The sequence below is a fragment of the Panulirus ornatus genome, chromosome 59, assembly GCF_036320965.1.
Source record: "Panulirus ornatus isolate Po-2019 chromosome 59, ASM3632096v1, whole genome shotgun sequence".
NCBI lineage: Eukaryota > Metazoa > Arthropoda > Malacostraca > Decapoda > Palinuridae > Panulirus > Panulirus ornatus.
Genome location: NC_092282.1, coordinates 8,779,362 through 8,792,810, shown reverse-complemented (window position 1 = coordinate 8,792,810; position 13,449 = coordinate 8,779,362). Strand labels below are relative to the sequence as shown.

At 39.0% G+C, this 13,449-nt stretch overlaps 1 protein-coding gene across 45 annotated transcripts in view; it reads left to right on the top strand.

Moving 5' to 3' along the window:
- Positions 1-13,449, top strand: part of LOC139767191 (muscle calcium channel subunit alpha-1-like) — a 1,449,841-nt gene that overhangs the window by 718,461 nt on the left and 717,931 nt on the right. Inside the window, exon 18 of one of the 45 annotated variants that reach the window (XM_071696265.1) lies at positions 7,309-7,504. The exons of the other annotated variants lie outside the window; for them this stretch is intronic. Within the exon in view, the coding sequence (XP_071552366.1) occupies positions 7,309-7,504 (196 nt within the window). The remainder of the gene's footprint in view (positions 1-7,308; positions 7,505-13,449) is intronic. 45 annotated transcript variants of the gene reach the window in all.

Sequence of the window (13,449 nt, the reverse complement as noted above, 5' to 3'; positions counted from 1 at the left end):
TGAGGGGAGAGGGTGAGGAATGGGATGTATTTAGGGAAGCAGTGAAGGCATGTATAAAAGATGCATGCAGTATGAGAAAGGTGGGAGGTGGGCAGATTAGAAAGGGTAGTGAGTAGAAGTAAGATTGTTAGTGAAAGAGGCATTTGGACAGTATTTGCAGGGAAATAGTGCAAATGATTGAGATGTATAAAAGAAAGTGGCAAGAGGTCAAGAGAAAGGTGCAAGAGGTGAAAAAGAGGGCAGATGAGAGTTGGAGTGAGATAGTATCATTGAATTAAATTTTAGAGAATAAAAGATGTTTTGGAAGGAATTTAATAATGTGCATAAGACAAGAGAACAAATGGGAACATTGGTGAAGGGAGTAAGAGGGAAGTGATAACAGATAGTGATGGAGTGAGTATTTTGAAGGTTTGTTGAATGTGTTTGATGATAGAGTAGCAGATATAGGTTCTTTTGGTTGGGGTGATGTACGAAGTGAGAGGGGCAGGGAGAGTCATTTGGTGAAGAGAGAAGAGGTAGTAAAAACTTTGTGGAAGATGATATCCGGTAAGGCAGCAGGTTTGGATGGTGTTGCAGAGGAATTTATTAAGAAAGGGGGTGACTTGTGTTGTTGACTGGTTGGGTAGGATATTCAGTGTATGTATGAATCATGGTGTATTGCCTAAGGATTGGCAGAATGCATGCATAGTGCCATTGTACAAAGGCAAAGGGGATGAAGGTGAATGTTCAAACTACAAAGGCATAAGTTTGTTGAGTATTCCTGGGAAGTTATGTGGAAGGGTATTAATTGAGAGGGTGAAGGCATGTACAGAGCATCAGGTTGGGGAAGAGCATTGTGGTTTCAGAAGTGGTAGAGGATATGTGGATCATGTGTTTGCTTAAAAATATATGTGAGAAATACTTAGAGAAACAAATGGATTTGTATGTAGCATTTATAGATCTGGAGAAGGCATACAATAGGGTTGATAGGGATGCTTTGTGGAAGGTTTTAAGAGTATATGGTGCAGGAGGTAAGTTGCTAGAAGCAGTGAAAAGTTTTTACCAAGGATGTAAGGCATATGTATGAGTAGGAAGATTGGAGAGTGATTGGTTCCCAGTGAATGCTAGTCTGCTGCAGGAGTGTGTGATGTCCCCATGGTAGTTTAATTTGTTTATGGGATTTCAAAACACCCTCTTCTGCTCTCTCAACCACACCCTTTTTATTACCACACATATCTCTTACCCTTTCATTGCTTACTCGATCAAACCACCTCACACCACATATTGTCCTCAAACATCTCATTTCCATCACTTCCACCCTCCTCTGCACAACTCTATCTACAGCCCACACCTCACAACTATATAACATTGTTGGAACCATTATTCCTTCAAACATACCCATTTTTGCTTTCCAAGATAACGTTCTCGAATTCCACACATTCTTCAACACTCCCAGAACTTTTACCTCCTCCCTCACCCTATGAATCACTTCTGCTTCCATGGTTCCATCCACTGCCAAATCCACTCCCAGATATCTAAAGCACTTCACTTCCTCCAGTTTTTCTCCATTCAAACTTACTTCCCAATTGACTTGACCCTCTACCCTACTGTACCTAATAACCTTGCTCTTATTCACATTTACTCTCAGCTTTCTTCTTTCACAAACTTTACCAAATTCAGTCCCCAGCTTCTGCAGTTTCTCACATGAATCAGCCACCAGTGCTGTATCATCAGCGAACAACAACTGACTCACTTCCCAAGCTCTCTCATCCACAACAGACTGCATACTTGTCCCTCTTTCCAAAACTCTTGCATTCACCTCCCCAACAACCCCATCCATAAACAAATTAAACAACCATGGATACATCACGCATCCCTGTCGCAAACCAGCATTCACTGAGAACCAGTCACTTTCCTCTCTTGCTACACGTACACATGCCTTGCATCCTTGATAAAAGCTTTTCACTGCTTCTAACAACTTACCTCCCACACCATATATTCTTAATATCTTCCAGAGAGCATCTCTATCAACTCCATCATATGCCTTCTCCAGATCTATAAAAGCTACATACAAATCCATCTGCTTTTCTAAATATTTCTCACATACATTCTTCAAAGCAAACACCTGATCCACACATCCTCTACCACTTCTGAAACCACACTGCTCTTCCCCAATCTGATGCTCTGTACATGCCTTCACCCTCTCAATCAATACCCTCCCATATAATTTCTCAGGAATACTCAACAAACTTATACCTCTGTAATTTGAGCACTCACTTTTATCCCCTTTGCCTTTGCACAATGGCACTATGCAAGCATTCCACCAATCCTCAGGCACCTCCTCATGAGTCATACATACATTGAATAACCTTACCAACCAGTCAACAATACAGTCACCCCCTTTTTCAATAAATTCCACTGCAATACCATCCAAACCCACTGCCTTGCCAGCTTTCATCTTTCGCAAAGCTTTTACTACCTCCTCTTTGTTTATCAAATCATTCTCCCTAACCCTCTCACTTTGCACACCACCTCGACCAAAACACCCTATATCTGCCACTCTATCATCAAACACATTCAACAAACCTTCAAAATACTCACTCCATCTCCTTCTCACATCACCAGTACTTGTTATCACCTCCCCATTAGCCCCCTTCACTGATGTTCCCATTTGTTCCCTTGTCTTACGCACTTTATTTACCTCCTTCCAAAATATCTTTTTATCCTCCCCAAAATTTAATGATACTCTCTCATCCCAACTCTCATTTGCCTTCTTTTTCACCTCTTGCACCTTTCTTTGGACCTCCTGCCTCTTTCTTTTATACATTTCCCAGTCATTTGTATTATTTCCATGCAAAGATCGTGCAAATGCCTCTCTCCTCTCTTTCACTAATAATCTTACTTCTTCATCCCACCATTCACTACCCATTTTAATCTGCCCACCTCCCACGCTTCTCATGCCACGAGCATCTTTTGCGCAAGCCATCACTGCTTCCCTAAATGCATCCCATTCCTCCCCCACTCTCCTTACGTCCTTTGTTCTCACCTTTTTCCATTCTGTACTCAGTCTCTCCTGGTACTTCCTCACACAAGTCTCCTTCCCAAGCTCACTTACTCTCACCACTCTCTTCACCCCAACATGCTCTCCTTTTCTGAAAACCTCTACAAATCTTCTCCTTCGCCTCCACAAGATAATGATTAGACATCCCTCCAGTTGCACCTCACAGCACATTAACATTCAAAAGTCTCTCTTTCGCACGCCTATCAATTAACACGTAATCCAATAACGCTCTCTGGCCATCTCTCCTACTAACATATGTATACTTATGTATATCTCACTATCTAAACCAGGTATTCCCAATCACCAGTCCTTTTTCAGCACATAAATCCACAAGCTCTTCTCCATTTCCATTTACAACACTAAACACCCTATGTACACCAATTATTCCCTCAACTGCCACATTACTCACCTTTGCATTCAAATCACCCATCGCTATAACCCGGTCTTGTGCATCAAAACTACTAACTCACTCATTCAGCTGCTCCCAAAACACTTGCCTCTCATGATCTTTCTTCTCATGCCCTGGTGCATATGCACCAATAATCACCCATCTCTCTCCATCCACTTTCAGTTTTACCCATATCAATCTAGAGTTTACTTTCTTACACTCTGTCACATACTCCCACCACTCCTGTTTAGTAGTGCCACTCCTTCCTTTGCTCTTGTCCTCTCACTAACCCCTGACTTGTCTCCCAAGACATTCCCAAACCACTTTCCCCTTTACCCTTGAGGTTCCTCTCCTCAAACACACTGCCTATCTCTCCTTTTTTCTCATCTTGGTTACATCCACACACATTTAGACACCCCAGTCTGAGCCTTTGAGGAGGATGAGCACTTCCCGCATGACTCCTTCTTCTGTTTCCTCTTTTAGAAAGTTAAAATTCAAGGAGGGGAGGGTTTCTAGCTCCCCACTCCCGTCCCCTTTAGTCACCTTCTACGACATGTGAGGAATGTGTGGGAAGTATTCTTTCTCCCCTATCCCCATGGGATATTTATATAAGTAAATAAAGATATATATTCATACTTGCTTACATTCATCCATTCCTGGCACTACCCCACCCCACAGGAAACAGCATCGCTACCCCCTGCTTCAGCGAGGTAGCGCCAGGAAAACAGAGAAATAAAGGCCACATTTATTCACACTCAGTCTCTAGCGGTCATGTGTAATGCACTGAAGCCACAGCTCCAAATCCAGGCCCTACTGACCTTTCCATGGTTTACACCAGATGTTTTGCATGCCTTGGTTTAGTCCATTGAGAACACGTCGACCCCAGTATACCACATCGTTCCAATTCACTCTATTCCTTGCATGCCTCTCACCCTCCTGTATGTATAGGCCCCAATTGCCCAAAATCTTTTTCACTCCATTCTTCCACTTCCAGTTTGGTCTCTCACTTCTCCTTGTCCCCTCCACCTGTGACACATATATCTTCTTTGTCAATCTCTCCTCACTCATTCTCTCCATATGTCCAAACCATATCAACACACCCTCTTCTACTCTCTCAACTACACCCTTTTTATTTCCACACATCTCTCTTACCCTTTCATTACTTAATGAAACCATCTCACACCACATATTTTCCTCAAACATTTCATTTCCAGCACATCCACCCTCTTCTATACAAACCTATCTGTAACTCATGCCTCACAGCCATGTAACATCGTTGGAACTACTTTTCATTCAAACATACCCCATTTCTGCTCTCCGAGATAATGTCCTCTCCTATCACACATTTTTCATCGCTCCCAGAACCTTCGCCCCCTCCCTCACCCTGTGATGCACTTCCACTTCATTGGTTCCATTTGCTGCTAAATCCACTTCCAAGGATTTAAAACACTTCACTTCCAATTTTTCTCCATTCAAACTTTCATCCCAATAAACTTGTCCCTCAATCCTAATACACCTAATAACCTTGCTCTTATTCACATTTACTCTCATTTTTCTCCTTTCACACACTCCCAAAGTCAGTCCCCATCCTCTACAGTTTCTCTTTCAAATCAGTCACTAGAGCTGTATCATTGATGAACAACAACTGACACTTCCCAGGTCCTTTCATCCCCAATGGACCCAATACTTGCCCCTTTCTCCAAAACTCATGCATTTACATCCCTAATCACCCCATCCATAAACAAATTGAACAACCATGGGGACATCACACACCCCTGCCGCAGATAAACATTTATTTACATTATTTACCTCCTTCCAAAACATCTTTTTATTCTCACAAAAGTTTAATGATACTCTCTCACCCCAACTCTCATTTGCCCTCTTTTTCAACCCCTGCACCTTTCTCTTGACCTCCTGCCACTTTCTTGTATACATCTGTCAGTCATTTGCACTCCTTCCTTGCAAGTATCATCCAAATGCCTCTTTTCTCTTTTACTAACAACTTTACTTTTTCATCCCACCACTCACTACCCTTTCTGATTTGCCCACTTAGGATAACTTTGGCATAAAACTCTCTCCCTGTAACATACAAATAGTAATCATACAATGTTTCCTCAAGTAAATTATAATTCATTAAGAGCAAATTTGCATTTCTGTTCATTGATAGATGTTTTTTCATGCTTGATTTTAAACTTTACCCTTTTGAGATTTTGAAGAGCTCTTGGTATGATTTAGAATGTTCAAAAGTTTCGCTGTTATGGTTGGTTTCAGAAAACCCTTTAGGTACTGTTTGCTGTCTGTCTAGAAGTGTACTTTAAACACTACTTTATTGTATATTAAAAATATAAAACTGAGAAGGAATGTGCTATTCTTTCAGTCCATACTTAGTTTTTCCCTCTTGTTCAGTTTTGATAATTGAATCTTTATCCTAAGGAGGCAACTTGAGCATGTTTGCAGATTACTAAAGTATTGATAGATGACATATATCACCTAGGTTTCATATATTATCTGCTCTGGTATTTAATCACATTGCTGCTTTTAAAGAAAGATATTGTAGCATCCTAGTTTCTATTCTACCTTGGGTTATTGCTCCTCCAATAGAAATATTTTTATCCACATCGTGAACATTGGTAGTAGCTGGTTAGTTCAGACTTGTTAGTCTTAAAGGATTTTAATGAAGTTTTCTGTTTCCTATTTTCAGTATCTTATGTAATTAGGAGGGACATTTTCCTCTGTGTAATTTGTATTTGTAATTGCTTTTGAATTAGTTGGACAAGTGATCATAGCATGATTTGATCTAGGACAAATACAGAGTAAGGAGGGACTTTATTGTTGGTGGCTTTTACATAAATCAGTGACTAGGTTAAGCTTATAGTCAAATGAGAAAGGCAAACAGTATCTGTTAACATGCTCAGTGTTAAAGTTTTCTTGATTAAAGAGAGGAGATTGTCCATTATGATAATGTTTGAGTAAAGAGAAACGTCCTATACTATGTTTCCACCTAACTGCTATTGCAACCACACCCACCAGTTTTCAAAAAATATGTTCCAAGAGTTACTCATTCAGGATTTTCCATTCAGGGCTTGCCACACATGTTCCTTGCCTTTATCTCATTCCCATTCAGCTTCTACCGAAAATTGTCAAAAATTCAGTGACTGGTTGGTCTTTCTATTAGTGATGGGTGGTAAGGCACCTAAAGAGCAAGTCTTTAATGGCAAATCCTGGTTGGATAGCCTAGGGGCCTGTTGCATCATGGTTAGTCGATATAAGGATAATACCCTTTAAGGTTCCACAATATTTTGCATCCAAAGGAGTTTTCCCTGAAAAGTTAGGCATAAAGTTTCCATAGCTCAAACAGTCATAACCATTAAAGATTTCCTTTTATTAGATTGTTTTCATTCATTGCAGGCAGATAGTACATCATTCATTTGTGTAACTTATTTACCAAATCTGGACTTTTTCAGCCATCTTTTTCTACACATTTGTAAAACTATCTTTGATACTGGAATTTCCAGGGATGATATAGATAACTGATGTATTACTCAATATATTTGACTAATGGACTGCACAAAAGGCAGTATTTATCACATCTGTGATTGCTTATTTAGTTCAGATCTCTTTTCTTCTATATTGTCTGTCAAAATTATAAATCATTAAACTTCAAAACTCCTGTCATCATCATTTCCAGAGTTTGGCTTTAAATTTTATTCTCATTTATAGACTAACACACGGACTTCTGGTATAATGATAAATGAGGTAATTGCATATCCCTGTCATTTTTTGATCTTTAATTGAAAACCACATACTTTTGATATAGTTCTTTACTTCTTTCTCATTTTAGCATAGGCCCTAATCCCAATGGTCCCTTTGGTTATTTCAGGTACTGGCGGTCCATGAGCAACTTGGTCCACTCACTTGTATCCCAGTGTCGGTCCATCATGTCACTGCTAGTTATATTGTTCCTCTTCATCTTTATTTTTGCTCTTCTTGGAATGCAGATATTTGGTGGAAAATTTACCTCAGAACAAAAGAGTAATTTTAACTCATTTTGGGCAGCCTTATTAACTGTGTTCCAGGTACATAATGATGGCAAGAGCTTTTGCCTGTGGAATGGGCTTGCGATGGACTTGAAAAATGGCTTATTAGCAAAGAAAATAAAATGGTCTTCTTAATGCACTTAAAAATACTTTTGAACATAAAACTTTCAAACTAACTTTATCAGAATTGTTTGCATTGTGACCCTCCAGTTTACTTTTATTTCAGAGTAGAAATTATCAGAGGAAATTACTTGTGTAAATGACTGCCTTCTAAATATATATATTTTTTTAAGATTTGGAATATTCCAGCTCAATAAGCCAGAAAGGAGAGTTTAGTCTGCTCTAAGCTGTCTCCTGGCATGTTAATGCATCTGCTTTTAGTGACAAAGAAATAGTGACCTCATTTGCTAGGTCAGGAGTACTTGCATAATTCAGCCATAACTTCTAACTTATTGCTTTTAAGGAAACCAGAATTTAACTGCTTGATGATATAAAATTCCACATGTTAGATACTTTTCTATTGCTTTGTCCATTGAGTTGTAATTGTCACTGTGCCATGTTGCAGATTTTGTTTTGAGATTTAGATCTCAAGAAACACACAAGTCATTCATGATATTTTATTAAATGGGGCATTTTCCAGAATATTGCCTGTCATTTCTTAAATCCATTATATATGTACTTTTTACTCCTCAAAAGCTCTTGATACAAATGATGCCAAGTTGTATACATCATTGTTGTGATGAGTAAATTAACAGATTTAGTCAATTTCTTGCATTTGAATTTCTGCACTTAACAAGCAGGTACAGAACCTTTGCAAGACCTTCAGTTTAGCTGTAGGGCCATCCATCAAAGAGTAAGTTGATGGTGAGTGACATCTAGACTATCCTCATGCCACCCACTGGCATCAAGTTAATTAGTTATGAACCATCTAAAGAAAGTCACAAAATAGTTTTAAAACTATCACTTAATGCTGATATGAACATGACTTCATATATGTGTAGCATTTGAGCATAGGTTTGCTCACACCAGATGAGTATTCTCTCTATTTAAGTGCACTGGTGATGAATAACCTTGCTACAGGGTAATATTTTTCCTTTTCTTTTTTATTCCAATGACCTTAGTGATAAGGTAGAATTTAGAATTGTGATGAGTGTCTAGCAAGTCTTGTAACCAAATTCAGCCTTTGTCTGTGTCAGTCACCGTGCAGCACTGTGGAGCAGAAGAATATGGAGCAGAGTTTTAGTCACTTGTTGCCTGTGCCATGAACACACATGTTGAAATTATCTCAAATGCTTAGAAATGTGGACTTTTAGTGTGCTGTGAGATATTAGTCACTATCTTTAAACATGTCTCTTATGGACTTACTACATTTGGTGAAGTGGGGATGTACAGTAAGCCTCTGTTATCTGTAATTTGAGACAACGAAATGTTCAAAATAATGTATATTTTTCAGTTCCATTGGCAACCCTCAATTATCTGAAAAAATGAAAAACTTGAAAAAGACAGGAATATTTCAAATTGTGTGTACACTGCGCTGCAGCAATTAGTGTACTCACCACTCGGTTTTTTGTGATGCTGGTGGTTGTTTACCATTTACATGTGCTTTGTAGAGCAATGATGTGTACAGTTTTTGCACATTTGTTTATTTTGTGCACTATGGATTACTGTTGTGGACAATGGTTTCTACCAAGCATTGTCAGTAATCAAATGACGGCTCCTCAAATTGTGTGTACAGTGCACTGCAGCGATTAGTGTACTCACCACTTGGTGTTTTGTGGTGCTGTGGTTGTTTACAATTTCCATGTGCTTTGTAGAGCAAGACCTGTACACAAACCATGGGGAACATTTTAATTCCTTGAAAAGACAATGGAATTGTGTAGATGGTTGACTAAGGGCAAAGTCAAGATGGCACTTAAGGAAGACTTCTGCATCAGCATGATGACTATTTACATCACTGGGCGGAAGAAAATCAAGGCATCTAGTTGTGTGTATTTGCTTACATGTATTGATATTCTCCCAATGTAAAATGATTACAAATTGATGAAATATTTTAGAATATGAAAATTATTAATGATTTAATGTATTTAAGAATTCACATTACAAGAAATTTTATCTGAAGCAGTTGATTCCCCAAGCATTTTAGATAACTGAGGTTTTACTATATTTTATATCTGATATCATCAGAACACCGATAATACCAAAGAGGGATCCTAAACAGGCATTTGTGTTTGGCAAAGTTGGATAACTATACACTGACAGCATACTTTGTATTTATGAAAAAAAAGTAAAAGTAGTTAACTGTACTGTACTAAGAAGGCAATACATCCTGTTACTTTTATTCATTTACTTATTCTGCTGAACATATGTAATGATCTTTGAATATGAGGTTGCTTTATCATGTTTAGGATGAAGCATTCTATAGATGCTTGATCTGTTAGCTAGTTAGGTCTAAGACTTCTTCAAAAAGCGTTCTTAATTCAAAGAAATCAGGAGAGGTTGTTGGTATATCATATATGTAATTACCCATTTGAACTGTATGGGGAAGGAGTTTTACACTCATGGCCCTGTTTCTTGGGCATTCCCTACTGTTATACAGTGTTTTGAATTTATATATGCTATCTTTATTAGTTATGTCCTCAGTTATTGTATTCCATTCATCCACCACCCTTATACTATAAAAGTACTTCATTACACCTTTTTTTTTTTTAACAAGTTTCTTGCTTAATGTCACATATCCTATGGCTGCTTTATCCATACATCTCTTGAAGAACTGTTCACTGTCCATATCATTGATTTATTTTAAAGACTGAAAGGTTGTGGTAAGGTCACCCCTCACTCTTCTTTCTTCCAAGGTTGGCAAATTTAAAGGCTTCAACCTTTCCCTGTCACTCAGCTCCCTTAATTCTTGTACAATCTTTGTTTCCCACCTTTAGGACCTTTCTATTAGTTCTTTGTGCTCCCTTAGTTGAAGTGACCAAACTTGAGACACATATTCTACTTTTAGCTTTATGTAGGTTGGTAAGTATTTCTCCCGCTTCTCCTTGTTCCCTCCACCTCTGACACATATATCTTCTTTGTCAATCTTTCCTTGCTCGTTCTCTCCATATCTCCAAACCATTTCAACATACGCTCTTCTGCTCTCTCAACCACACTTTTAATTTCCACACATCTCTCTTACCTTTCATTACTTACTCGATCAAACCACCTCACACCACATATTGACCCCAGACATTTCCTTTCCAACACATCCACCCTCCTCCATACAACCCTATCTATAGCCCATGCCTCGCAACCACACAGTATTATTGGAACTACTGTTCCTTCAAACATACCCATTTTTGCCCACCGAGATAATGTTTTCTCCTTCCACAGATTCTCCATCGCTCCCAGAACCTTCGCCCCCTCCACCACCCTGTGACTTGCTTCCGCTTCCATTGTTCCATTCATTGCCAGATATCTAATACACTTCACTTACTCCAGTTTTTCTCCATTCAAACTTGTATCCCAATTTGCTTGTCCTTCAACCCTATTGAACTTGATCACCTTCATCTTATTCACATTTACTCTCAACTTTCTCTTTTCACACACTTTTCCAAACTCAGTCACCAGCCTCTGCAGTTTCTTTCCCAAATCAGCCACCAGAACTGTATCATTGGTGAACATGGTGAACAACAACTGACTTTTCCCAGGCCCTCTCATCCCCAACAGACGGCATACTTGCTTCACTTTCTAAAACTCTTGCATTTACCTCCTTAACCACCCCATCCATAAACAAATCAAACAACCATGGGGACATCACACACACCTGATGCAGACCGACCTTCACTAGGAACCAGTCTCTCTCCTCTCATCCTACTCGTAAACATGCCTTACATCCTTGGTAAAAACGTTTCCCTGCTTCTAGCAGCTTGCTTCCCACACCATATGCTCTTAAGACCTTCCACAAAGCATCTCTGACAACCCTATCATATGCCTTGTCCAGATCCATAAATGCTACATACAAATCCATCTGTTTTTCTAAGTAATTCTCAGACACATTCCTCAAAGCCGACACCTGATCCACACATCCTTTACCACTTCTAAAACTTTACTGCTCTTCCCCAGTCTGATGCTCTGTACATGCCTTTACCCTCTCAATCAGTACCCTCCCATACAATTTCTCAAGGTACAGAAAGAAGTCTTACTCCTCAGTTAGGACCTTTTCAGCAATTTATTTTGCAAATTTATAGTAGCTAAGCTTTACACATGCAAGTTTTCAATGGAATTTACTGTTAACATGAGAATAAATCAGGATGTTTTTGTTATTCAAAAGAATGATAACTATGTTCGACTTCTCAGCATTGATTTTATAAAAAAAAATGTTGAAAATTTTGTGAAGTTAGATGTGAAGGAATATCCTCAAAGGAAATAATTTTATGCTGCTTACTCATATGCTTCAAATGTTTCTGTAGCTTGATGCATGATTTGTTCAAGGGTAGTTTGATACATGCTCGATATAAATTTCTTTTGATAAGGTTGAAATGAATATCTTAAAGCTCATGATTTCCTCGGGTGAGATTGATCCTTGCTATGTGTACATCATCAAAAGTCCAGAATGCCTAGGTCCTGGAGAGTAAGCAGTAGTAGAAAGGGGTAGCAAAGCAAAGGCTAAACCTCCACTCCCTCTGGCACATGCCAGCAGGAAAACAGGTTGAAAAAATGCCTTGGGTTAATTAGCCTGAACGAAATTTTTATAGGAAAGTCATAACGTAGAATGAACATGAATATGCTATGCATCTCATCACCAGTGAGATGTATCCCTTTTTTTGTTAGAAAGATAATACTAAGGATTAACTTGAGCTCCTGCCACTTGACTTACCATGCATTTGTTATTCTTGATGTTGAAGAATGATACAGTAATTCTTGATTGTTTTCTCAAAGCAGGTGTCATAAGTCAATCAGTCTTGGTATGTTACACTGTGCAGCATGGCTAGAGAGAGATCAGTGGTTGAGCAGGTAACATGATATGCTACTGCATTATGCTGACTGATTAAATGAATTAATTGTTACCAGAGAGTGATCAAGCTTAATTTTGAAGACATTAAGGGAGTTGCTCTGAACATCATTATTTGAGAGCTAATTCCACACATCAGCAATGTTATAAAAAGAATATTTTGCACAGTCCAGATTAACTTTGTGACCTGGAAGTTTTAATTTACTTTTCTCATCAGTAGTGCTGACGCTACTGTAAAAAGAATTTTGAATGATGACATTGTTGAATCTTTTAAGGGGTGGAGGGAACAAGGAGAAGTGGGAGACCAAGTTGGAGGTGGGAAGATGGAGTGAAAAAGATTTTGAGTGATCAGGGCCTGAACATGCAGTAGGGTGAAAGGCATGCAAGGAATAGAGTGAATTGGAACGATGTGGTATACCGGGGTCGACGTGCTATCAGTGGATTGAACCAGGGCATGTGAAGCGTCTGGGGTAAACCATGGAAAGTTCTGTGGGGCCTGGATGTGGAAAGGGAGCTGTGGTTTCAATGCATTATACATGACAGCTAGAGACTGAGTGTGAACGAATGTGGCCTTTGTTGTCTTTTTGTAGTGCTACCTCGCGCACATGAGGGGGATTTCATTTCATGTGTGGTGGGGTGGCGACAGGAATGAATAAGGGCAGACTATGAATTATGTACATGTGTATATATGTATATGTCTGTGTGTGTATATGTATGTATACATTGAGATGTATAGGTATGTATATTTGCATGTGTGGACGTGTATGTATATACATGTGTATGTGGGTGAGTTGGGCCATTCTTTCGTCTGTTTCCTTGCGCTACCTCGCTAATGCGGGAGACAGCGACAAAGTGTGATAAAGAAATAAAAAAAAATATATGTATTAATTTACCCCAGCGGTGCCTCTTGCTTAGAGGGAACAAGTTTAATTCCCACAGTCTCTCCTCATGTGGTTTGTTATGCAAAGAGGGAATCAATTTAGTTAGTTCT